Source organism: Ctenopharyngodon idella, chromosome 2 (genome assembly GCF_019924925.1).
Source record: "Ctenopharyngodon idella isolate HZGC_01 chromosome 2, HZGC01, whole genome shotgun sequence".
In the NCBI taxonomy this organism is placed as follows: domain Eukaryota; kingdom Metazoa; phylum Chordata; class Actinopteri; order Cypriniformes; family Xenocyprididae; genus Ctenopharyngodon; species Ctenopharyngodon idella.
The window spans coordinates 40,652,928-40,679,608 of record NC_067221.1 but is presented as its reverse complement, the minus strand read 5'-3'; the positions used below and the strand labels follow the sequence as shown (position 1 = coordinate 40,679,608).

Sequence of the window (26,681 nt, the reverse complement as noted above, 5' to 3'; positions counted from 1 at the left end):
ATCTATCTATCGGTCTATACGTCTATCTATCTAATTATCTATCTATTAGTCTGTACGTCTATATAAAGCCTATCTATCTATCTATCTATCTGACCATTTCTATCTATTTATCTATCTATCTATTGGTCTATACGTCTATCTATCTATCTAAAGCCTATCTATCTATCTATATATCTATACGCCTATCTATCTATCTATCTATCTATCTATCTATCTATCTATAAGCTTATACGTCTATCTATCTATCTATCTATCTATCTATCTATCGGTCTATACGTCTATCTATCTATTTATTTATCTATCTATCAGTCTATCTATCTATCTATCTATCTATCTATCTATCATCTGACCATTTCTATCTATCTATCTATTGGTCTATACATCTATCTATCTATCTAAAGCCTATCTATCTATAAGCTTATACGTCTATCTATCTATCTATCTATCTAAAGCCTATCTATCTATCTATCTATCTATCTATCTATCTATCTATCTATCTATAAGCTTATACGTCTATCTATCTATCTATCTAAAGCCTATCTATCTATCTATCTATCTATCTATCTATCTATCTATCGGTCTATACGTCTATCTATTTATTTATCTATCTATCAGTCTATCTATCTATCTATCTATCTATCTATCTATCAGTCTATACGTCTATCTATCTATCTATCTATCTATCTATCTATCTGTCTCTGTCTAACTATCTATCAGTCTATTTATGAATTGCTATTAAAAAGTTAATTTAACACATTATTAGAAAATATAAATCATTATAAAAGTGTGAATCCATCTTCCTGTAAAAACGTATTAAACACTCATTTCAATCTCAACTCCATTGTATTTTTGATGTTGCGTTTCCTACAGTTTAATATTGTGTGTGTATTGGGTTTGTTTCTGCGCTTTGATGTTTCCTCCACTTGAGCTGTTTTCACCTCAATCATTATAATCACTAAACAGGTTACGCCTCACACAACAAAGACCAATGCTAACTGATTACTGCAATACCGGCCGCTGATTAATCCACTAATCTATTCAAAGAAACTCCAATCAATCATGATTATCTTTCAACTAGTATACCATTTGCCATGCTGTTTTCATCCTCCAGATCAGAGTAGTTTCAGACAGCAGAAGACACATGCAACAGCATAAGTGAATATGGGAATGAGCTGGTTTGGTCTCAATAGCAGCCATTTTTCCATGATAATGTCATTCCGAGAGCTCCGGGACCCTCCTCCACATAATGAATGTGAATTGAGGGAAAGTTTCAAAGAGAAAACAAGAGAAAAGCAGAGATGAATGAAGCTCAGATGCTGCTGGAGGCCCTCCGTCGCCCCAGACCCTTTGAAAGAGTGTTACTACAACAATAACGATTTCAATCGCAGGTGCAGAGGAGAGAAATTGAAATTCAAACTAGAGATTTTACCAAAAATAAACACAAACATACAAACTGGAACAAAACTATGGACTGTGGAATAATAATGAATTGACTGACTTCAAAAGAACTAAAGTTTCAACACTCTCTTCACAGGTTTTGTTACTTGGAAATTTCACATTACATACGGTTATTTTTCTTTCACTATGATCCAGGTCTAGAGTATATAGTTAATGTTATTATTTTATTTATTTTATATTTTTTTTCCCCCCTTTAATATCCTATGTATTGTAAAAATGCCATAAATAAAATTTAAAACTATGTTTTATCTAGAATTTTTCTGTGAAACAGAAGAAAAGCGTCTACCTGCTGTGACCCTCTCGGCAGAATGAACTGCAGCAGATCTGATGTGAGTCACTGTCTCTGTGATAGACAGACATCAGACAGACAGACATTAGACAGACAGACAGACACGTCCAGCTCCCTCTGATGCCAGACGTCTGGTTCTGATGGGGATTGTGGCTGTTTGTTTATCCTTCGGTCTGAAAGTGCTTAAGGACACATCCTATTAGAAACTATAGTCTTGTATAATTAGGTCACATTATGCAGTTATATGTAAGTAACCTCACATTCATGTCATTCATGTGTGAGGAGCGTACTGGAGAAATAGACATTAAAATAGTAAACTACTAGTGGTGTATGATAGCCTTGTAATAGAAGCGTGTAATAGAAGTGTGCCTTGTAATAGTGTGCTATATAGTAATAGAAGTGTGCTATTACTAATACTTTTACATTCATCTTTTACTTTTCACCCATGCAGAAAACCATAGAATCACCTAGAAACAACATAAATCACCCTAGCAAACACTTAGAACACACTATCAACTGCATAGAAACGCCTTAGCAACAACCGAGTGATGTGTAGCAACCACTCAGAACACATGTGCAACCATGCAGAAAACCATGGCAACAACCTATAAACAACTTAGAACACTCTAGCAACCACTGAGAACACCTTGGTGACTGCATAGCAACGCCCTAGCAACCACCTTTCAAATGTTGTAGCAAACACCATAAAACACCTATAAACATCACAGAACACCCTAGCAGCAACTTAAAAACACACTATCAACTACATAGAAATGCCCTAACGGCCACCTAGTGATAGCCACCACTCAGAACACCATAGCAACATTCAGAAAACCATGGCAGCCAGCTAGAAATGACACAGAACACCCTAGAAAACACTTAGAACATACGCATAGGAACACCCTAGCAACCACTAAGTGATAGCCACCACTCAGAACACATTTGCAGCCATGCAGAAAACCATGGCAACCACCTATAAACAACATAGAACACTCTAGCAACCACTGAGAACACCTTGGTGACTGCATAGCAACGCCCTAGCAACCAACTTTCAAATGTTGTAGCAAACATCATAAAAACACCTATAAACATCACAGAACACCCTAGCAACAACTTAAAACACAATATTAACTTCATAGAAACACCCTAAAAACTATCTAGTGATAGCCACCACTCAGAACACCATGGCAGCCAGCTAGAAATAACACAGAACACCCTAGCAACGACTTAGAACACACTATCAACTGCATAGAAACGCCCTAGCAACCACTAAGTGATAGCCACCACTCAGAACACATTTGCAGCCATGCAGAAAACCATGGCAACCACCTATAAACAACATAGAACACTCTAGCGACCACTGAGAACACCTTGGTGACTGCATAGCAATGCCCTAGCAACCACCTTTCAAATGTTGTAGCAAACATCATAAAAACACCTATAAACATCATAGAACACCCTAGCAACAACTTAAAAACACACTATCAACTACATAGAAATGCCCTAGCAACCACTAAGTGATAGCCACCACTCAGAACACATCAGCAACCATGGCAACGAAACCATGGCAATCATCTATAAACAACTTAGAACATTCCAGCAACCATGTAGAACACTGTAGCGACTGCATAGCAACACCCTAGCAACCACCTAACAATATTGTAGCAACCACCTCCATAAAAAAAACATGGAGCCAGACACACAAACCTAAATTCCTCTTGCACGTGGAGCGAGTGACAGACAGCTGGACGCTGTAATCCCACGGCTGGAGGGGTCAGAGGTGAGTCACCTGTCTGTAGGTGAGTGTGTGAGACAGGATTACACACACATGATCCAGCAGTGCGGAGAGGGAACAGCACTCTGTGTGACGGGAGCGAGCAGACTGTCTGTCAACACTCATACAGCAGAACGATGGAAGATTCTAGTTCATTGAGATAAACTTTAGTCTGGTTGAATAAGACTGATCTGCGGATATATGATAGACAATATTGGGATCTCATGGACTTCTGGCAACCTGGAACTATAAATGGGCAGATCTGAGTAAACTGAAGACGCATTCGGACACTACTGGACATATCTGACACTGTGAGGAGAAACCAGGATGTTTTTAAATAAGAAGAGCAGCATTTTACCCCAAAAGACTGAGAGAAATGGGAGAGCACATAATCTGTGTAAGTTGTGAAACACATTTTTAAAACCTGAATGGACTTATTTGAGTTTTTATCAGTGCTGTCAAATCGATTAATTGCGATCAATCGCATCTAACATAAAGTTTGTTTGTATGTGTGTGTGTGTGTGTATATATATATATATATAATGTATGTACGTGTGTGTGTACATATTATATATTTACAACTTTTATGTTAGATGTGATTAATCGTGATTAAATGATTTGACAGCACTAGTTTTTATTTGATGTTATTTCTCAGATGATGTTCTTTCACAGCTCAGGCAACTTAATGGAGTTCTCACAAGATTGCTTAGTAGAATAAGTAAAAAAAGACATGAAAATAGACAATTTGTAAATTTGTATAGCATAACTCAGACTACTTGGATTTGGAAGCATTTGATGAGAAATGTTTGAGTTCATATTTTAGAAGTAACATCTGAGACAAAGTTGATACTTAAATATCCTCTCTTACTGAGAAAAATGGGAGAGCACAGATCATGTGAGAGTTTGAAAACACAATTTCAAATCCAGAATGATCTTATTTGGATTTTTAGGACAAAACATGTTAGTGCTCAGAGATTGCTCTTTCATAGCTCAGGAAACTTTATGATGTTCTCAGATGTTCTCCTAAGGTTACTTAAAAGAAATAAGAATAAAAAGACCTGCAAAAGACAGTTTAGATCTATATAAATGTATATAGCATAGCTTATTTGATGAGAAATGTTTGAGTTCATATTGAGATCTCCACATAGGCAAGAAAATCTCACATTAGATATTTGGATTTTTTCACCTAGACAACAATCATGACACTAAATGGAGACGTTTGCTGAATTCTCTTGAGAAAAACACCCCAGTAATCTCAGAAAAGATCTCAAAAAGATCTCAAACTGCGCTCAGATCTCAATATGAACTCAAACGTTTCTTATTTAGTTCTCCCAAGAACTGTATGACAACTTGCTTGGGTCTGTTTTTCTCAAAAGGAATTTTATGGAAAACATCAGAGACAAAGTTCATATTGGAAAATCTCCATTAATATTATGGCAAATTCTGAGCACATTTTGAGATGTTCTCTTCTGAAAATCTAAAGGAGACGTGTGAGATTACTGCGGTCTTTTTCTCAGAGAAGCATCTGAAGAAGAAGGCGACTACAGCAAAATTCTCCATTTAATTCCATTGCTTTCTATGAGAAATACCTGGGATATTAAAGAGATCTCTTTCTCCTTACAGGGCAGGTGGCCAGGCAGACGATGCCATCTCACCGCAGAGAGCTCATGCCTCAGCTGGCCTGGATGGAGGTTGGAAAAATAACGGGAGAGAAGAAGACAAGAGGTCAAGGACTGGGCAGAAAACCTTCAGCAGTGAGTCCAGAGGACAACGAGGAGCAGACGCCTTTCGAGAGAGCCGTCTATGACCTCGGACACAAGCAGAAGCTTGTCGATGACCTCACCTTCGGCAGACGGATCGGCTTCTACGAGCTGCGTGGGGAAATAGGCAACGGAAACTTCTCCCAGGTCAAACTCGGCATTCACGACCTGACCAAAGGTGAGAGACACTTTCTGAGTATTTGTTCAATTAAGTCACTAGTCTAAATGTCGGCACATTCGATACAAAATATTTAAACTTGCCCTAAAACCATCTTGTGTTGTGGATAATAAATGAACATGTGTTCATCACGTCTGCTGCTGTAAATCAGGGGTGAGGGGGTGGTTAAATCTAGGTTAATCCAGAAGATTATAATTAATCTGTTTCAGGGTGTGTTCATTTCTATAAACGCCCCAAGACACCCACCTTAATGTCCTGTAAAAAGTGTCAACATAGGAATGTCACCTGTTCAGGAACAAAACAACAAAAAACTAGAAAAATCAAAAGGATGTGATGATTACGCGCGATCCCGAGAGCCTCTCTTCAGTTCAATCAATCTATCATAACAGCGTAATTTGAATTACCTCATCTGTCGACAGACATTGGCAATGCATTTTCTCCCCATTCTCTCTTTTATTCCTCTCTCTCAGAAAGGGTTGCTGTTAAGATCCTGGATAAGCTGCGTTTGGACAAGCGCTCACAGAGGTTGTTCTCGTCTGAGATACTATGCATGGAGAGACTGTCCCACCCCAACATCGTGCGTCTGTATGAGGTGGTGGAAACCTTTCGCCGGCTTCATCTGGTGATGGAGTACGCACCTGGAGGAGAGCTGTTCTCCAGGATCGCCACCAGAGGACGCCTGTCTGATCTGGAGACTAAACTGGTCTTCTCTCAGATACTGTCTGCTGTGAAACACATGGTAAGAGGACAATGTGCTGCTGACTTCCTCAGAGTTCAACCAATATATTTTAAACTTTTTTTATTTTAACTTACTTTATTTTTTTATATAGCCAAAGTCTAGGGCAGTCTGTGCACTACAATAATTGTGTAGCCCTACAAACTAGCAGCTATGGATGCTTGTTTCCACCATGGTATAAAAACATTTAAAAGATAAATGCGACTTTTTATCTCACAATTCTGGCATTTTTCTCAGATTTGAGATATAAAAACTATTATAAAGTTATAAAGTCAAAATTGCAGGAAATAAACTCACTATTTCAAGAAAGTCAGAATTGACTTTTTTCTCGCAATAGCGAGTTTATATCTCACAATTCTGACTTTTTTTCTCGCAATTGCGAGTTTATACATTGCAATTCTGACTGGTTTTCTCAGAAAAAAGTCAGAATTGGGAGAAGACCAGTCAGAATTGCAATGTATAAACTCGCAATTGCAACTCATAAAGTCCAATTCAGAGGACTTATATCTTGCAATTAACACACAATTGCGACTTTAGGCTATATCACGCAATTATGACTTGACAACTCGCAATTCTGACATTCTTCTCCAAATTCTGACTTTTTTCTTGCAATTATGAATTTATATCTCACAATTCTGATTTTTTCTCTTGCAAATCTGACTTTTTACTTCCAATTGTGAGTTTATATCTTGCAATTCTGACTTTTTTCTCACAATTGTGAGTTTATATCTCGCAGTTCTGACTTTATAACATGCAATTATGAGTTTATATCACACAATTGTGAGAAAAAGTCAGAATTGTGAGATATAAACTTGCAATTGCGACTTATAAAGTCCAATTCATAGGAAAAAATACTTTTTTTCTCCGAATTGCAAGTTTATATCTCGCAATTATGACTTTATAACTTGCAATTATGACTTTTTCCTTGCAATTGTGAGTTTATATTTCGCAGTTCTGACTTTATAGCATGCAGTTACGAGTTTATATCACACAATTGTGAGAAAAAAAGTCAAAATTGTGAGATAAAAATTCGCAATTACCTTTTTTTATTTTTCTTCAGTGGTGGAAACAAACTTCCATATGCAACAAACCTGCTTTTTTTTTTTTTTTTTTTTTTTTAATATCTTTATATTAATAAAAATTAAAAAAAAATATTAATTCTTTAAGTCTTTAATTCAGAGATATAAATAATATTAGAGAGACCAAATGTAAAAGTAGTCTATAAGAAAACTGCATAACTGATCCTGCAGTTTTTTTTTTTATCTTTTATCTTTAGCATGACAACAACATCATCCACCGGGACCTGAAGGCTGAAAATGTCTTCTACACCACCACATACTGCATCAAGGTGGGCGACTTTGGTTTCAGCGCTGAATGCAAACCCACCGACATTCTCACCACCTTCTGCGGCTCTCCGCCCTACGCGGCCCCTGAACTCTTTCGGGACAAGGGTTACATCGGACCACTGGTGGATATTTGGGCTCTGGGCGTCCTGCTGTACTTCATGGTGACGGCCACGTTTCCCTTCAACGGCTCTAGCATGAGAAGACTTCGCTTCTGTATCCTCAGGGGTTCCTACGCCATTCCCACCTATGTCCCTGATGTCTGCCAGTATGTTATCAAGGGCGCACTGAGGCTCGTTCCTGCCGACCGCATTTCCCTGTCGCAGATCATGTCCAGCACTTGGCTGAGGGGAATTGAGTACCCGCAGCCGTACCCACCTGCTTTGCCCACACCGGCGCACCTGGCTGACCCCTCACGGACGCTTTCTAGTGATGAGCACTCGGTCAAGCTCGCGCTCGAGGAGCTGGGCATCACCGAAATTCACCTGAGGAACAACGTGGTGTTGGACTGCCGTAGCCCACTGACAGGGATTTACCGGATACTTCTGCACCGAAACCAGAGGAACAGATCCGGAGAATCTGCGGGATATGCAACGCTCTGTCCCTCCAACACCCGCCTCGGCAGGAGATGCTGGTCTCACCCTACGACCATCTACAGGAAAGAAGAGCAGTCCGCGTTCTGTGCCATCCTATAGACAATGTAAAGAAACAGACAGAGAAATATGATTGATTGGTTGGGTCTTCTTTTGTTCTTGTTGAAAATTTTAAGTCTTTATGAGCTATTTAATGTGTTAAGTGTTCATTAATTGCATGCCAAGCTAAATTAATACATTTTAATATGTGTTGGTGCATAATAATAATAACAGCATTGACAGTAACACGGTTGAGTTTTACTGTATAATTTTATATTACAAGCCTTTATCAATCAGCATTTATCATTTACTGTAAAAATTGTATTATTTGATAAATAAATATACCTAAATATTCCATAAATCTTCTTGTGGAATATTTTATGTTTTAAAAAAGGGAAAAATATAATGAGTAAACTGGACACACAATTCCAGTCTTATTAATACACTTTTTTTTGTCATAACATCAAATTAGAAAATTCTTCTATATCTATATTTAAAAAAAGAAAGAATAAAAGGCAAGATGAAGAAAGAAGAAACACAATGAAAGATGGAGAATTAATGAAATCACAAAACACTAGCTTTAGTTTTCCATGTTTGGTATTCAAAAGGTACAATACTGATTACTAAAACTATTAAAAATTGTTTTCAGTAATTGAAATAAAGTTGAAATAAAATATACATGTTAGATTTAACTTAAAAACCTTGAATGAAAATTAGAAATGTTGCATTGGAAACTAACTAAAATAAACAAATTTTTAAATTTTTAAAAAAACAAAAAACAAATGTAGGCTATATTGAGATAAATGAGACCGATTTTGTAGTTCCACAGTGTAAAAGATATTTTAACGATACACACTGTCTATGATAAAGTATATTTTCCTAGAGAGTGCACATTTCAAATTGTGCTTTTTTATGAACTGTATTTTTTCATCAAAATTCTGAACACATCAGTCATTTAATCACAGCATTTGTTGTTTGACCTTATAACCTGACTTCAGGCTGAACTTCTCCAACACATATTGAGCTCTTATTGATTGACTTTTGAAGTGATATATGATCATTAATTTACCCAGAATAAAGTTAAAAGCAGTAAAGTAATGATACTGCACTTTAGAAGATGTTAGAGCTGTTAGAAGATGTTTCTGTGAACATTTATTTGAAATCATTAATGCCGTTAGCTGGGTCAAGCTGCATCACTATTACACTAATCATTGTGCAGTGAATTGAACAAACCGCAAACTCCCGTTCAAACCAAGAATGATAACTATAACGATAACTATATTTGCGTCCACATCAACGAACGATAACGGTCTGTTTATTATAAGCTCACGCGCTGCGGGTTCAAAGTGTTTACATTACAACATATTTTTCCTGTTCTTGTTGCATTTACACAGCTTTAACCAGCAGATGTCCTCAGCATGCTATGTTTCGAGTGAATAGCTAGTGTAATCGATCTAATCTAACAGAGAATTTAGCTGACAAAGTCAATAGAGGGTATGCATCGACGTCACTTTCCCGCCGGAAAGCGCTCCCTCAGTTTGACTGAGTGGTAAAAGAACCTGCTGCATGACTGTATTTAATAGGGGAAACTGCGAAAACGCGAGTAAAACAAACGATTACACTAAAGGTTGGGCTCGAAAGTGTTTCTTACAACTTCTAATTAAACATAATCCATGGATATTGACATGCAGCCAGGAATTGTGTTTTACTTACATTTATATGTGCCTGATTTCGACGCCGGGGAAATACATAAAGCAAATCTGCCTGTGAATATTTTATATAACTACAATATAGGTAGGTTTAAATCCGAGTAATCACTTTTATCAATGTTATATATATCGTCATACTGTCCAGCCCTAAAACTTGTATAGTTTTTGTCAGTGTTTATTTAAAAACACTCAATTATGCAGAATATAATAAGGTAAATATTTAATTGATGATTTGTCAACACAATATATAACAATACAATATATACGGCATGATTTTACCTCAAAATCCAACATTTTGACACAAAATGATAACTGCAAATCCATTTCTCTGCCTGGAGTTGTATCTGTGAATTGCAGCAATCCATTCGCTTCTTTTTTCTGTAGCTTTCGGCAGTCTTTAAAGGGTTGGTTCACCCAAAAATAAAAATTCTGTCATTTATTACTCACCCTCATGCTGTTCCACACCCATAAGACCTTTGTTCATCTTAGGAACGGAAATTGAGATATTTTTGTTGAAATCCGATGGCTCCGTGAGGCCTACATAGGGAGCAATGACATTTCCTCTCTCAAGATCCATAAAGGTACTAAAAACATATTTAAATCAGTTCATGTGAGTACAGTGGTTCAATATTAATATTATAAAGCGACGAGAATATTTTTGGTGCGCCAAAAAAACAAACAAAATAACGACTCATATAGTGATGGCCGATTTCAAAACACTGCTTCAGGAAGCTTTGAAGCGTTATGAATCAGCGTGTCGAATCAGCGGTTCGGAGCGCCAAATTCGCGTGATTTCAGCAGTTTGGCGGTTTGAAACGCGATCCGAATCATGATTCGATACGCTGATTCATTATGCTCCGAAGCTTCCTGAAGCAGTGTTTTGAAATCGGCCATCACTAAATAAATAAATAATTTTGGTTTTTTTTTGGCGCACCAAAAATATTCTCGTCGCTTTATAATATTAATATTGAACCACTGTACTCACATGAACTGATTTAAATATGTTTTTAGTACCTTTATGGATCTTGAGAGAGGAAATGTCATTGCTCCCTATGTAGGCCTCACGGAGCCATCGGATTTAAACAAAAATATCTCAATTTGTGTTCTGAAGATTAACGAAGGTCTTACGGGTCTGGAACGGCATGAGGGTGAGTAATAAATGACATTATTTTCATTTTTGGGTGAACTAACCCTTTAAATATATACCTCAGATTTTGTGTCAAAGCTATTTGTACAGTCAATCGCAAAGCTCATTCTTGTTTTGGATGTGTTTTGTGTGTTTTTCGCGGCATTCACGCTGAAAACCAATGCTGCCACTCAGTGGGCGTGACCGCAGTCATAACGGTCGACGGTGACGTCACGTGCATACCCTCTATAGTGGAATAAAAACAATGGCAACAACAGCTAGTCTTTTCACTGCAACTTCACAGGAAGCAAGATAATGTTGTCGAAACTAGCGCTGGATATCTGAGGTAAATTTACACTGTTTGCTAGCCTGGCATACTGATCTCATAGTTAATACTTCTCTCACCATTTTTTCCCTAAGGTATGACCGAATTGTTTTCCATATATCCATTTTCTTTAAAGTATCCTCGAAAAGGGTGTTAGACTTGTCAAACTGGTGGATTTTTCTGGACCTTGATTAACTTCTCCACAATGACTTCTGCCATCTTAAATTAGAATGGATTCTGATTGGCTGTCAGTGTTTTATCGTATGGAAAAAAATCGTTCTGAAAGTGATCCAAACAATATAGTTTCTGTATCGTTATCGTTATAGCTGTGGTGTGGACAGTGCTATTCTTTTATATCTAAAACTATTTTTAGAATTATATCTTTATCGTTATCTTATCGTTCTTGGTGTGAACGGGCCTTAAATACTATAATTCACATTAAAATCATGCGGAGAAAGTCAAATAGACTTACTAAATGAGGCCAGCAACCACCTGGACGCCATAGCAACACCCTAGAAACCGACCAGAACACATAGCAAACTGCTAAAAACAATCGTTTTGCACAGCAGCATCACTTATTCTTCGAGCTCATTTATGACTGACGAACAGCAGAGGGCGACAGAGACTGAAGTTAATGCACAGACACAGTTTGATGTCAATGCTGTGATAGTCATATAGAACTGATATAATGTGCATTGCATCTGTAATAATTTCCTTTAATCAGACTTACTGAAGAACATGAATTATAATAATTATCATGTCACAAAGATGAAACACTATATTGATTCATGAAAGCTACCATCAGTTGTTAGTTTACACAAACATGTTTTATGAAACATGCTTCTTGCAGTTTGATGAGGTCAAGGATAAGTGAGCATCATTTACACTGCAGGACTATTTATGGAATATGGCCAATAGCAAATATTCAAAAATAAAAGAATCAGCTAAAGAATCTAAAAATATACACTTTCTTTTAAAGTGTACATAAATGACAAAACTTGATGCTGACGTGAATGTGAACATTTGTGCATATATTTTAATATGAAGTACACCCCCTTGTAAAATAAATATACATATATATATTTGTTTAGAAATTTTAATAAAGAAATTATATTGAATGAAATCGACTACAATACATAATGTTAAAATACTTTTATTTGGAATGCATTTAACTCAGTTAACTAAGAAAAGTGGCAATTTTATGTCTACTTTACATAGAGTTTTGCATACTCTTTTGTTTAGACTTATGGGCCACATTGAAGTTTTGATAATTGGCAGAGACTTGAAGACAGGAACTGCAGGAGATTTTAAGGCTGCTGCTGTGAATGGATCAGTTAGAGACCAGCTTGTCAGGTCTGGAAATCAATTTAGGTATTCGAGGCATGGGAGGCCACACAGACGACCCATCTGACAGCCTGTCCAAAATCACACCCACATCTCAAATTACAGTCAACAAAAACTGGACAGAACCAAGTCGCTGCACCAACAGTTGTTACTTTCCCGATAATCTGTTGCGCAAAGATGTATGTCAAAATACGAGAAAACATATGAATCACTACTGTCGTTTCCTGAACATGTAGTGGAAGTTGTAAACAAGATGTTTTAACAGAAAAGGCTTCTTGCATATTTTGTTCTAAATAGCAGCAGGAATTAAACATCAATTAGCACTATAAAATATAACACAATTTTAGCAATCATGCGAGCATGAGTTTCATCAAAGCCCACAGTCAACATAAATGTGGCTTTTGCCGCATGGTTTGATGGTCAATTGGAAAGTCAATCAACTGCAATGGCCAAAAGTGATGTCCGGCATAGGAAAATTTGTAAAAATTTGTTAAAATAAGCATGTTGTGTAGCTGTGCTTGGAGTCAACTGTTTCTTGTGTGATAATGCAATGAAACATGAAATTATGCATACATTATTTTTGGCCAGGCTGTCATACAAAGACATTATGAACACATGCAAAAACAAGAGGACCAATGAAATAGTAAAAACTGATTATGTTGTAGTCAATGTGTCCTTTTTTCTGAGCTTTTTGTTTTTCTGAAACCTGTAGCTGTAGTTTGGCTTTTTTGCCAAATAAATTTGAGCAGATAAATACCTTTGCTTAGTGTTTTATTCTTCCCTCATATTTTAAAACGTTTAAATAACATAAAAAATACATTAAAAATTACATAAAAATGCCATAAAAATATTTTAATACCACTTTACAAAAAGGTTCATTAGTTAAACATTAGTTAATGTATTAACTAACATGAACTAACCATGAGTAATACATTTGTTACTGTATTTACTAATCTTCATTAACGTTAGTTAATGAAAATACAGTTGTTCATGTTAGTTCACAGTGCATTAACTAATGTTAACAAGATTTTAATAATGTATTAATAAATACTGAAATTAACATTAAAAAAGATTAATAAATGCTGTATAAGTGCAGTTCATTATTAGTTCATGTTAACTAATGTAGTTAACTAATGTTAACTAATAAACCTTATTGTACCAATATTTACCAATATTTTCCTCATATTTTGATGGTTTAAGCAAAATTGTTGGGTCATTAAAAAAAAAAAAAAAAAACAACAACTTTGTACATCAATTTTGGCCACAACTATATGTGGTAAGTTTAGCAATTGTACTATTTAAGAGCCTGTCATCACCGGTGCACTGCTGCATTTTTCCAGTCACCAAAAAATTCACTATTTTTATTTCTACGGATAGAGCATTGATTTGCAGAGTGGGATAAATTATTACATTTAAAATTATAAAAAGTTTATTCAAAGTCATTAAATTTATTCAAATGTATTAATGTATTAATTATTGTTTAAGTAATATTTATTAAATTTATGACCTTTATTTAATTAGGTCAGTTACAAAAAGAATTGTCAATCAAGTTTATAATGTTTTATCAACTCCATGTCATCATATAACTCCAATACATCAAATCTTTATTAAAAAGTGTGTGTCTCCCCTTTGCTGCCATCTTGTTACTCCTAACTAGGTTAGGAGACCTCTCCAGCACTCTTAAATAATTTAGGAGCTGAGACCTAGTCTTAACACTTAGGAACCTTTATGAATCATACTTATTCTTAAGTCTAGGAATAAGAGTAAAATTACGTCATTCTTAGAGTTTTGACACACTTAAGACGCACTTGAACGGCTTTATACATATGGCCCCTGAATTCATGTATTTGATAAAAATGATGCTTTGTTTATAGTGATTTTGTATTATATTAATATATTTTGTAGTATATTCATTTAATTGGATAGCTGAGTGGGAAACCCTCGGGTGATCTCCTACCCAAATAAAATTGGAGGGGCGTAGTCAAGACAAGAGCAGTAAAAGGGACAATATTTAGTTTTTTGCCACTAGAGGTCACCTATTCAAAACAAAGGCGTAGCTTGAGCGTGGAATCATGGGAGATGTCGTCTTCACCTTACAGCCAGGGGAAAACAATCCGACAGGCCTCGGGCAGAATTTGTGTTCATGGATGAGATTATTAACGTTAATGTAGTATGAAGTAGAGCAGGGCCGAGTGATGTTGGTGTGTAACGATGATATGATGAATGTTACAATGTTATGATGAACTATATGCCTTTCTCTACTGACGTTCTGAGTTATTCAATGCGTTTCAAAGAATACTTATTGTTAGAAGGCAGCTGTCTGACTCTGAGATGGCGAACGGAAACGTGTTTGTGTAACATTAGCAACACATTATTAGCTGTTTAATAACATATTCAATCAAAATCGAAATGGAAAAATCTACTACGATTACTTTGCACAGCCCTAATTTACAATATGTTATATTCAATTCAATTCACATTTATTTGTATAGCGCTTTTCACAATACATATCGTTTCACAGAAGCTTTACGGGGAGTGCATGTCAACATTACAATTTAGACTAATCTGTTATCAGAGTTGACGGTATCCAAATTATAATTTCAGAAATGTAAATATATAATCATGCAGTTAGCTAACAATGTAATAATTTAGGCAATTTAATTTACAGTCACTGTTAGCAAATTAATTTAAGGTAGAAACAATGAGCTCATGGAAGTAATGAATACATGTTAACAAAAATTAGGATATATAGCAATATTTCTTTCTTTCTTTCTTTCTTTCTTTCTTTCTTTCTTCTTTCTTTATGTCCCCTAGGGGCAATTGGTTTTACAGCAAGACCAGCATAGAAAAAAGTCAATTTACAATGCATTAAAAATTACATATTAAAAAAACAAGACAACAACAAGCCCAAATAACTACCTACTTCCACCTACTCCCCACATGCCTGAATTTATCAATAGAAGTAGGAATAAATTAATGTTTGTACCTGTTACTCCTTACAAAAGGAAATTTTGACCTTAATTTTTTTATTTGTTATAGATTATGTTAGTTATAGATATGTACAAACTAAAAAAAAATCTCAGTCATTAGTGTTTACTTGATTTGCTTGTAAAACCATCTCACTCATATTTATGGTCTCGAAAATTGATCTCACTGACTGTGTATTATAAATACTGTGAATGGCAAAATAAATTGCATGCAACCTGTCAGTCAATCACTGACTGACTTGTTTATCCCCTTGAATGCTATACATCAAAAAATTAATTTTTTAAATAAAAATACATTTCTGGCAGGGCAGTGTGTTATGCATACTCATATGAAATTGATGTGGAATATGGAATATTTGAATATTTGAACTTTTAAAAAATATTAAAATAAAATACATTTACAGTGCAGGACTATTTATTGTCAATAGCAATCATTCAAAAATAAAAGAAATAGTGACCAGCTATAGAATCTAAAAATATACACTTTCTCTTAAAGTTTACATAAATGACAAAACTTGATGCTGACGTGTAAACATTTGTGCTTGGATTTTAATCTGAAGTCCACCCCCTCCCAACAAAAAAAAGATTGTTTAATAACCATAACCATATAGAGAAATTTTAATACACAAATTATATTGAATGAAATTGACCACAATACGTATAGAAATAAAGGTAAAATATTTTCATTTATTTTTTTTATTTGGAATGCATTTAATTCACTTAACTACGAAAAGTGGCAACATTATGTCTGCTCAGTGAGTGATTGGCTTGGCAAGTAAGTTTTCATTTATATTTCATTTAGGCTACATTTATATTGTATGTGATTATTTATGTCCTTTATATTCTTCATTTTAACTTTATTTTTGTGTATTTAGTTCTCATGGTATCTTGAGTTGGATGGTTATCCTCATGGTGAACCAGTCAATAAATCGCCAATCATTCAGAGAAATTACTAGGGGGAGCTACACAGGCGTTCAAGGCATCCGAGGCATCCGAGGCATTTCAGGCATCCGAGGCATTTCAGGCATCCGAGGCATCCGAGGCATTTCAGGCATCCGAGGCATTTCAGGCATCCGAGGCATCCGAGGCATTTCAGGCATCCGAGGCATTTCAAAAATCCAAGGCATTTCAGGCATGCGAGGCATTGTAGGCATCCGAGGCATTGTAGGCATGCGAGGCATTGTAGGCATCCGAGGCATTGTATGCATCCGAGGCATTGAGGCATCCGAGGCCTTTGAGGCACCCGAGGCCTTTGAGGCATCCGAGGCCTTTGAGGCACCCGAGGCCTTTGAGGCATCCGAGGCCTTTGAGGCACCCGAGGCTTTTCAGGCACTCGAGGCCTTTCAGGCACCCGAGGCTTTTCAGGCACTCGAGGCCTTTCAGCCACCCGAGGCCTTTCAGGCATCCGAGGCTTTTCAGGCACTCGAGGCCTTTCAGCCACCCGAGGCCTTTCAGGCACCCAAGGCCTTTCAGACACTTGAGGCCTTTCAGGCACCCGAGGCCTTTCAGGTATCCAATGCATTTGAGGCATTTCAGTCATTAGAGGGATTTCAGTCATTTCAGTTGTTCCTAGCATTCCAGTTGTTTGAGGAATTTCAGTCATTTGAGAGATTTCAGGGATTTCAGTCATTTGAGGGATTTTAGGCATTTGAGGAGTTTGAGACATTTCAGTCATTCCAGGCATTTCAGTCGTTCCAGGTATTTCAGTCGTTCCAGGCATTTCTGTTGTTGCAGGCATTTCAGACATTTCTGTGATTCGAGGCATTTCAGCCCTTTCAGTCAGTCGAGGCATTTCAGTTGTTTGAGGCATTTCAGTCATTTGAGGCATTTCAGTCACTCGAGGCATTTTAGGCATTTCAGTTGTTCGAGGCAATTCTGTTTGAGTGATTTCAGGTATTTCAGGCATTTCAGACATTTGAGGAGTTTGAAGCATTTGAGTTGTTTGAGGCATTTCAGACATTTCAGGCATTCCAAGCATTTCAGGCATTTCAGACATTTGAGGAGTTAGAGGCATTTCAGTCGTTTGAGGCATTTTAGTTGTTCTAGGCATTTCAGGCATTTCAGTCTTTCGAGGCATTTCAGTCGTTTGAGGTATTTCAGTCGTTTGAGGCATTTTAAGCATTTCAGATATTTCAGTTGTTCGAGGCAATTCTGTTTGAGTGATTTCAGGTATTTCAGTCGTTTGAGGCATTTCGGACATTTTAGACATTCTAAGGATTTCAGTAGTTTGAGGCATTTTAGGCTTTTCAGTCATTCGAGGGATTTCAGGCATTTCAGTTGTTCGAGGTATTTCAGACATTTTAGGAGTTCGAGGCATTTCAGTCATTTGAGGGATTTCAGGCATTTCAGTTGTTCGAGAAATATCAGGCATTTCAGTCGTTCGAGGCATTTCATTAGTTTGAGGCATTTCAGGCCTTTCAGTCGTTCGAGGCATTTCATTAGTTTGAGGCATTTCAGGAATTTCTGTCGTTTGAGGGATTTCAGGCATTTCAATCATTCGAGGGATTTCGGGCGTTTTAGTTGTTTGAGACATTTGAGGAGTTTGAGGCATTTCAGTTGTTTGTGCCATTTCAGGCATTTCATTAGTTTGAGGCATTTCAGTCGTCTGAGGCATTTCAGACATTTCAGTAGTTCGAGGCATTTGAGGCATTTCGGCCGTTCGAGAGATTTTAGGCATTTCAGTTGTTCGAGGCATTTCAGACATTTCAGTAGTTCGAGGCATTTCAGTCATTTGAGGGATTTCAGGCATTTCAGTCGTTCGAAGGATTTCAGTCATTTCAGTCGTTCGAGGCATTTTAGTCGTTTGAGGCATTTCAGACATTTCAGATGTTCTAAGGATTTCCGTCGTTTCAGGCATTTCAGTTGTTTGAGGCATTTCATTAGTTTGAGGGATTTCAGACATTTCAGTCATTCGAGAGATTTCAGGCATTTCAGTCGCTCCAGGGATTTCAGGAGTTTGAGGCATTTCAGTTGTTTGAGGCATTTCAGGCATTTCAGTTGTTCGAGGCATTTCATTAGTTTGAGGCATTTCAGGCATTTTAGTCGTTCCAGGCATTTCAGTCGTTCCAGGCATTTCAGTTGTTCGTGGGATTTCATGCATTTCAGTCGTTCCAGGGATTTCAGGAGTTTGAGGCATTTCAGTTGTTCGTGGGATTTCACGCATTTCAGTCGTTCCAGGGATTTCAGTCGTTCCAGGCATTTCAGTCGTTCCAGGCATTTCAGTTGTTCGTGGGATTTCATGCATTTCAGTCGTTCCAGGGATTTCAGGAGTTTGAGGCATTTCAGTTGTTCGTGGGATTTCACGCATTTCAGTCGTTCCAGGGATTTCATTAGTTCGAGGCATTTCAGGTATTTCAGTCATTCGAGGGATTTCAGGCATTTCAGTCGTTCCAGACATTTCAGTCGTTCGAGGGATTTCAGGCATTTCAGTCATTCCAGGCATTTCAGTTGTTCGTGGGATTTCATGCATTTCAGTCGTTCCAGGGATTTCAGGAGTTTGAGGCATTTCAGTTGTTTGAGGCATTTCAGTTGTTTGAGGCATTTCAGGCATTTCAGTTGTTCGAGGCATTTCATTAGTTCGAGGCATTTCAGGCATTTTAGTCATTCGAGGGATTTCAGGCATTTCAGTCGTTCCAGGGATTTCAGTTGTTTGAGGCATTTCAGTTGTTTGAGGCATTTCAGTTGTTTGAGGCATTTCATTAGTTCGAGGCATTTCAGGCATTTTAGTCATTCGAGGGATTTCAGGCATTTCAGTCGTTCCAGGCATTTCAGTTGTTCGTGGGATTTCATGCATTTCAGTCGTTCCAGGGATTTCAGGAGTTTGAGGCATTTCAGTTGTTTGAGGCATTTCAGGCATTTCAGTTGTTCGAGGCATTTCATTAGTTCGAGGCATTTCAGGTATTTTAGTCATTCGAGGGATTTCAGGCATTTCAGTCGTTCCAGGCATTTCAGTCGTTCGAGGGATTTCAGGCATTTCAGTCGTTCCAGGCATTTCAGTTGTTCGTGGGATTTCATGCATTTCAGTCGTTCCAGGCATTTCAGTTGTTTGAGGCATTTCAGTTGTTTGAGGCATTTCAGTTGTTCGAGGCATTTCATTAGTTCGAGGCATTTCAGGCATTTTAGTCATTCGAGGGATTTCAGGCATTTCAGTCGTTCCAGGCATTTCAGTTGTTCGTGGGATTTCATGCATTTTAGTCGTTCCAGGGATTTCAGGAGTTTGAGGCATTTCAGTTGTTTGAGGCATTTCAGGTATTTTAGTCATTCGAGGGATTTCAGGCATTTCAGTCGTTCCAGGCATTTCAGTCGTTCGAGGGATTTCAGTCGTTCGAGAGATTTCAGGCATTTCAGTCGTTCCAGGGATTTCAGGAGTTTGAGGCATTTCAGTTGTTTGAGGCATTTCAAGCATTTCAGTTGTTCGAGGCATTTCATTAGTTCGAGGCATTTCAGGCATTTTAGTCATTCGAGGGATTTCAGGCATTTCAGTCATTCCAGGCATTTCAGTTGTTCGTGGGATTTCATGCATTTCAGTCGTTCCAGGGATTTCAGGAGTTTGAGGCATTTCAGTTGTTTGAGGCATTTCAGGCATTTCAGTTGTTCGAGGCATTTCATTAGTTCGAGGCATTTCAGGCATTTTAGTCATTCGAGGGATTTCAGGCATTTCAGTCATTCCAGGCATTTCAGTCGTTCGAGGGATTTCGGTCATTTCACTTGTTACAGGCACTTCAGTTGTTCCAGGCATTTTAGGCATTTCAGTCATTTCAGGTATTTTAGGCATTGCCGACGTTCGAGGCATTTCAGGCATTGCAGTCGTTCGAGGCATTTCAGTCGTTCGAGGCATTTTAATTGTTAGAGGGATTTCAGTCATTTCAGTCGTTCCAGGCATTTCTGGTCTTTGAGGCATTGCAGTAGCTTGAGGCATTGGAGGCACTGGAGGCTCCGGAATTCTCAGAGGCACTAAAGGCCCTGGAGGCGGCGGAAACCACTTAGGCCATTCAAGACCTGACAGTCCCTCCACCCACTCCATGAGGGAACGGACCCATCTTTTCCTGGGATTAGCACAGAACTTATGGCCATTATCCAATATGAATCTGCAGGACAATTGCATTAAACATCACTAATTGTGTTGTCTGAAAGAATCATAAAAGTTTTTCAAACAACTTCACATATGGAAAATGGGACAAACTTCCGATATGGAAAAGATATATGAATATGAGTATCATTTAAACGAGTAAGAGAAAGAAACATAAATTCTAATTCTAAATTCTAATTTCACATAAACATTTTCTTTCCAAATTATATCATCAGTGAAACAATCTGAATAAAAAGTTTAATTAATTGTGAAACTTTTTTGTTTTGGGGTAGCTAAAATCTGAATAGAAATGGTGGATGTATGTGTCCAATAAACATACCAATGCATAGAAAATAATACAGCTCATTATGGGAAACACAATTTCTTTACATTACTTGCAATTTCTTTATAACAGTTAGATTTGATTCATATTGTATGAACAAGTTTCATACCATTTTCATAGTGCTACTTATACAGACGGGTATTTCTTACACAATAGCAGCGATCCTGCAGCGTCTGCTCGGATATTGTATTATGTAGCTGGTCACTCTATTCCTTATGGACAGGTTAACACTTGTGGCATACTGCAGACAACAGCCACCATCTAAGGGACACACAACAAAGACATTAGATGTGTTAACATTCATTTACACAAACTCACATGCAATACAACTACTTTTATAGTCCACTAGAGATGGATGATTTAGTGCCTCATAAAACTGTAAATATCTGCAAATGATGTTGTGCAATGAAAAGATGGAAAACCAACAGATATAAGGACTGTAAGCAGAGCCTCCCAGATGATTTTCACAGAAGTGAAAGTAAATTCAGTGACTATTTAAAGTACACATATGTTTGAGAGATGAGATTTACACTGCAAAGAAAACGAAATGTTTGGTAACCAGTGAGGCTGAGCTTTAAAACATCATTAGAGGAACATGGAGAGGTGGACACACTGTCCAGTTTTGTTTTGTTTGTTTTTTTTTCCAGGATTTTTCTATAATAATAATTTTTATAATTTATTTTATTTATTTTTATATATTATTTTCCATAAGTGCTCTTCAACAGAGAATGAAGTATTTATCTGTAATTTAATTCAAAGCTTGTATCAAAACACCGAAACATCTCAGAGTGAAGCACTGTTCCGGAGCTTGATTCATTTTGCCATAACCACGTGATCTGTGACGTCCGAAGCTTTGTTTTCACACACAACCATGTGACTGCTTCGTATTCTGATTCAAAAATAGCACAAACTCCTTTGCGCAGATTTCAAGAGTCATTCGCCTCTTTTATTAGAATAAATCATAATGCAAATTTACATGTGTAGTTTTGTGCATGTTCAATTTGTAATAATGCCTAGTTCACAAAGCACTTTCAACTGACAACTGAAATGAAGTTTGAGCACCTGTTAGACAAGGTTAACGGAGGCCGATCGGAACGAAACGGTGGGCATGTTCGACTCATGGCCTTAGAGGTCTGTAAGAACTTTGAAAGAAATAGGCCACTAGGTGGCGCTAACGAGTTTTACGCCTCTGTAATCACGTGGTGTTTCACAGATCTACACAATATGCATATCATTTGATAGATCGCCTCATGCTGAACAACTTTGCCTCAATAACTACTGCTGTCAAAATCAAATCATTCATTAAATATTTGGGATGCAAAGGCAGCTTTCCCCCCTTTTGACCACAAGATATCGTTAGTGTGCACCGTGTTGAAAAGCATTAAGTAATGAATCATTTTATGATACAGTTGAGGGGAAAGCTTCTGTGCTTCACAAAGCTTCATTTCATCATCAGTTTTACTCTTATATGTTCCCTGTGTCTCATCTGTGTCTCAACTTCCTGTTGCCTGTCCCTGGTTCCATGTTTGTAGTCCCTTGTAATCTGATTGTTCCAAGGTGTGTCTTGTTTTCTTATTAGCTCCCTATGTATATTAAGCTCTTGTTTCCAATGTTCTTTGTCAGTCGACGTTTGCTGTAGGTTTGTTCATGATGCATATTCCTGTTCCCTGTACACCCTGGTTCTCTGTGTTCCTTTGTTTCTGTTTTATGTTTCTGTTTATTTAATAAATACCCCTTGCCCTTAGATCCGCTTTACGCCTGCCATCTTTTCTGTTTCTGCCAGACATTACAAATATTACATATTTTTACTTTTTGTATTCAATCCATTTTGTTCATTACTGTTCAGATGTACAGTATGTCTGCAGTTTCAAAGTATATTTCATTCTTAAACTAAGTTATTATGAATTTCTTGCCCAAAATATTTTGAATATTTGAATTTGCAACTATTTTGCAGCTTCCTAACCATGAACAACCCTGGAAACAATCTGTGATAGCAATCTAATTTTCTTCATGTGTGAGCGTGATTTGAACTCGAATAACATCCTGTAGTCCAGTAACTTCCTTTAAAGTTTAATAACAAAATTAACTGGAAAAAATGTTACACGGTCAAAAAACTGTATCGCTCCAATATTGCACACACACACACAAAAATAAACAGTCATTGCCAGAAGTGACATCATCGTCATTATGAAATATAATACACATTAAATTATTTACTTTTCGGATCCCCTGTTACCAATTAATGTCACACTTTGTATTACACTATTATATGCTATGCTATGCTATGTTTGTTAATTGTTCTATTTTCAATAATAATAAAAAAACATTAAATTATTTACTCATAATTATTTAACAATTGCTTAACACACACAATTATGTATTCCACATCTATATAAGAAACAAATAACATGGCTCTTACACAGTCTGTTCACCCTCATCACGAGATCGCTGACCCAGCGGTCTGTAGGATCAGCGCAAAACTCGGAATTATCCAATTTGAAGCTGCGGAGAGAGAATTGCATTAAACGTCATGATCTGTGATATTTGAAAGAATCACATACAAAAGCCATATAGAAAGCTTTTGTAACAATTCTTACTGACCCTGAACTTTTGAACGGAAGTGTAGCCTTCTGTTTAAGATAAATACTGTTCTTTTGAAATTTCTGTTTATCAAAGAATCATGAAAAATCAGAAACTTTTTTTTTTTTTTTTTTTTTTTGAGCAGCAAATCAGCATATTAGATTGATTTCTGAAAGATCATGTGACACTGAAGCCTGGAGTAATGATGCTGAAAATTCAGCTTTGATGACAGAAATAAACTATATTTTACAAAATATTCACATAGAAAATGGGTATTTTAAACTGTAAAAAAAAAAAAAATTAAAAAAAAATCACAACATCACAACACATACTGTTTTACTGTATTTTGGATAAAATAAATACAGCCTTGGTGAGCAGAAGAGACTTCTTTTAAAAACATTAAAAAATCTTACCGACCCCAAACTTTTGAACAGTATGTATGTGGTGTTTCTTACATGACAGCAGGGAACGTGCAGTGTTTGCCCATCTCTTGTATTCTGTAGCCTGTCACTCTTTTCTTTTCAGAGGGTTCAATTTTAGAGACATAGTGCCAACAGCAGCCCTTAACTGAGAGACGCACAACAAAGACATTACACATGCTGATAAACATTGACCCAAAACTAGTGTTACTTTAATATCACTTTAATATAGTTTATTATTATTATTATTATTATTATTATTTATTTAGTTGTTGTAGTACATCAAGTGAAACTAAATGAAAATGAGAAATGTTCCCATGGTAACTAGCTGAAATAAATTTATTTTATTTTATTTCATTTAAACTTTATTTTACTTCAAGTAACAAAATTTTTTTTATGTAGTTTTAGTTAACTATACCCAACCCAAAACTGTATGCAGTTGAACTACTTTATACTTCAGTATGTTCCAGTATGTTTTTTATACTTCAGCATTGCCATTTCTAAAATCATTTTCTGCATAAGGCAGCTCAAATATCTACTTCATATGAGGTGTTTTACCTTGAGCCAGTGTGAAGTTGATGAAGCCCAGCAGAACGATGATGAAGATGCTAAACCGCATGATATTCCAGTATCTTTACTTTACAATTACTTTACTCAAAATCATGAACTGCTTCACTAGATACGCTTACAATAATGAGGAAAATCACACCCACATCTCAAATTTCAGTCAACAACAGCTGGACAGAGCCAAGTCATGCTTCTACAGTTGTTCCTTTCCCGAAACTGTTGCACAAAGATGCAAGTCAAAATATGAGGAAAAAATATGAATCACTACTTTCGTTTCCTGATCATATAGCGGAAGTTGTGAATAAGATGTTTTGACAGAAAAGGCTTCTTGTATGTTTTGTTCTAATTAACAGCTAAAATTTTTAATCTATACATTTTAGGACCACACAAAGTATGCAACTTCCTGGACTACTGGATAATATGTTATGCATTTGCGTAAAAATCGCAAAATCCAAAAATACATTTTTGTTTGTTTTCTTTGTTTGTTTGTTTTGTTTTTTTGTTTTTTACAATCACTGGAACCCAATTCTCGATTTCAGTAAGCAGAATAGCAGTCTATGTGGGCTATGATCAGAAATGGCTGTCCCCGAAATCGCCCCCATACCCTTAAATAGGGAACTATTTGAGGGGACAATCATTTGTAGAGTTGTCCGAAATCATAGTGAATGTTATTGAGTCGAGTGCACTCATTCAATCCCATAATGCACTGCAAAAAAAACAAATGTACAACCGATATACGCTCAATTGCTAAAGAATACCCATAATTCACTGTGAGGATCGCGCCGAATGAATTCCTGTGTCTTGCCAGAGGATGTCACCTGCAGCTGAATCATTTATCCATCCATCCATTTTCCAAACCGCTGGCCTAATATGGCTACATTGTAATATCATACAGGTATATATAAATATTTCTTTTTAAATGATTATTTCATGACAGAGATCAAGATAAATGTTTTCATTACTGAAGGTGCCAGTTTGCAAAGTTTCAAATATTTATTAAATAGCAAGCACAAACTATTCAAAAGCGGCAGCTCTTCTGGTGCACAAATTGTGCTTGTATTGCAGATCATTTTAGAAATTCCTGCAGAAACAGCAAAAGCGCGCGCACCACTGATCTATATAATGGCTTATTTCCACCGAGTATGGTACAATTTGGGACGGTAAACCCTGATCTGGCTTGCGTTTCCACCGCCAACAGTACTCTTACTTGATAGGCGTGGTGTGATTCTCTGTCAACCAATCAACGTTCTGCGTTCTGTATTTCTTACCTGAATAATAGCCTGAACCTGAATAATCCATGATGCCATGTATCTGAACAAAATGTCCAAGACCTCTGACAGAAAACTAGGCCCACAACATTAAAGATACAGCAGTGTATTTCATTTTACACATGGGGTACTTTTTTTATCCTTGTGTGCACCAAACCCATCTTAAAGTCGTCATGAAATCAAAATTGACCCTATTTACTTTGTTAGCACATATTACTAGTTTTGTGGTGAACAATTAATCCGTGCAAGTTAATACACAAAAAAAAATTGTTTGTCGTGGTAATCTTTAATCAAAAACTGAAAAGTTACTTCCGGTCTGGAATGCCGTTCCTCCTCTGATGACGTCAGTTTACGGCTTGGGTTAAAAACACTTAAACCACTCCCCTCCAAGTGTTAGTCTGCTATGACCAAGAGATGGAGAGGAGGAGCGCTAAAATAAAACCCTGCCCTTTATTCAGTATTCTGTTTCACTTAGAAATAAGTCACAACACTGAAGAAAAGTTCCGAGGGAGAACAATCCAGTGTCCTGCAGTGAGACAACTTTCAGTCAACTTTCACTCCCTCTAAAACAATTTTTATATAGTATTAATAATTTTATGCATATTCATAGTAAATTGAGCAACTATGTGGAATATTTGAACTTTTATAAATATTAAAATAAAATAAATTTGCAATGCAGGACAATTTACTGTTGTCACAACGCTGTGTTGTAGAATACTCATGAACATGCTGATGTTTATGAAAACTTTTGTGCATAGATTTTAATCAGAAGTCC

The 26,681-nt window shown here is 36.8% G+C and overlaps 2 protein-coding genes across 2 annotated transcripts; one reads left to right on the top strand and one right to left on the bottom strand.

Moving 5' to 3' along the window:
• Positions 1-4,397: 4,397 nt before the first annotated feature.
• LOC127502077 (serine/threonine-protein kinase NIM1) lies at positions 4,398-8,233 on the top strand. Its single transcript, XM_051874606.1, has 4 exons — positions 4,398-4,416; positions 5,145-5,459; positions 5,930-6,198; positions 7,472-8,233. Exons 1-4 carry the CDS (start codon positions 4,398-4,400, stop codon positions 8,231-8,233), a joined length of 1,365 nt encoding a protein of 454 aa, XP_051730566.1.
• A 9,284-nt stretch (positions 8,234-17,517) lies between these two features.
• On the bottom strand, positions 17,518-26,603 carry LOC127502039 (mucin-2). Its single transcript, XM_051874489.1, has 6 exons — positions 24,630-26,603; positions 24,108-24,219; positions 23,492-23,574; positions 21,222-21,333; positions 18,562-20,748; positions 17,518-17,536 (listed from the first exon to the last, which is right to left on the bottom strand). The coding sequence occupies exons 1-6, from the start codon at positions 24,688-24,690 to the stop codon at positions 17,518-17,520; spliced, it is 2,574 nt and encodes an 857-aa protein (XP_051730449.1). The 5' UTR covers positions 24,691-26,603.
• Between the last annotated feature and the right edge of the window lie 78 nt (positions 26,604-26,681).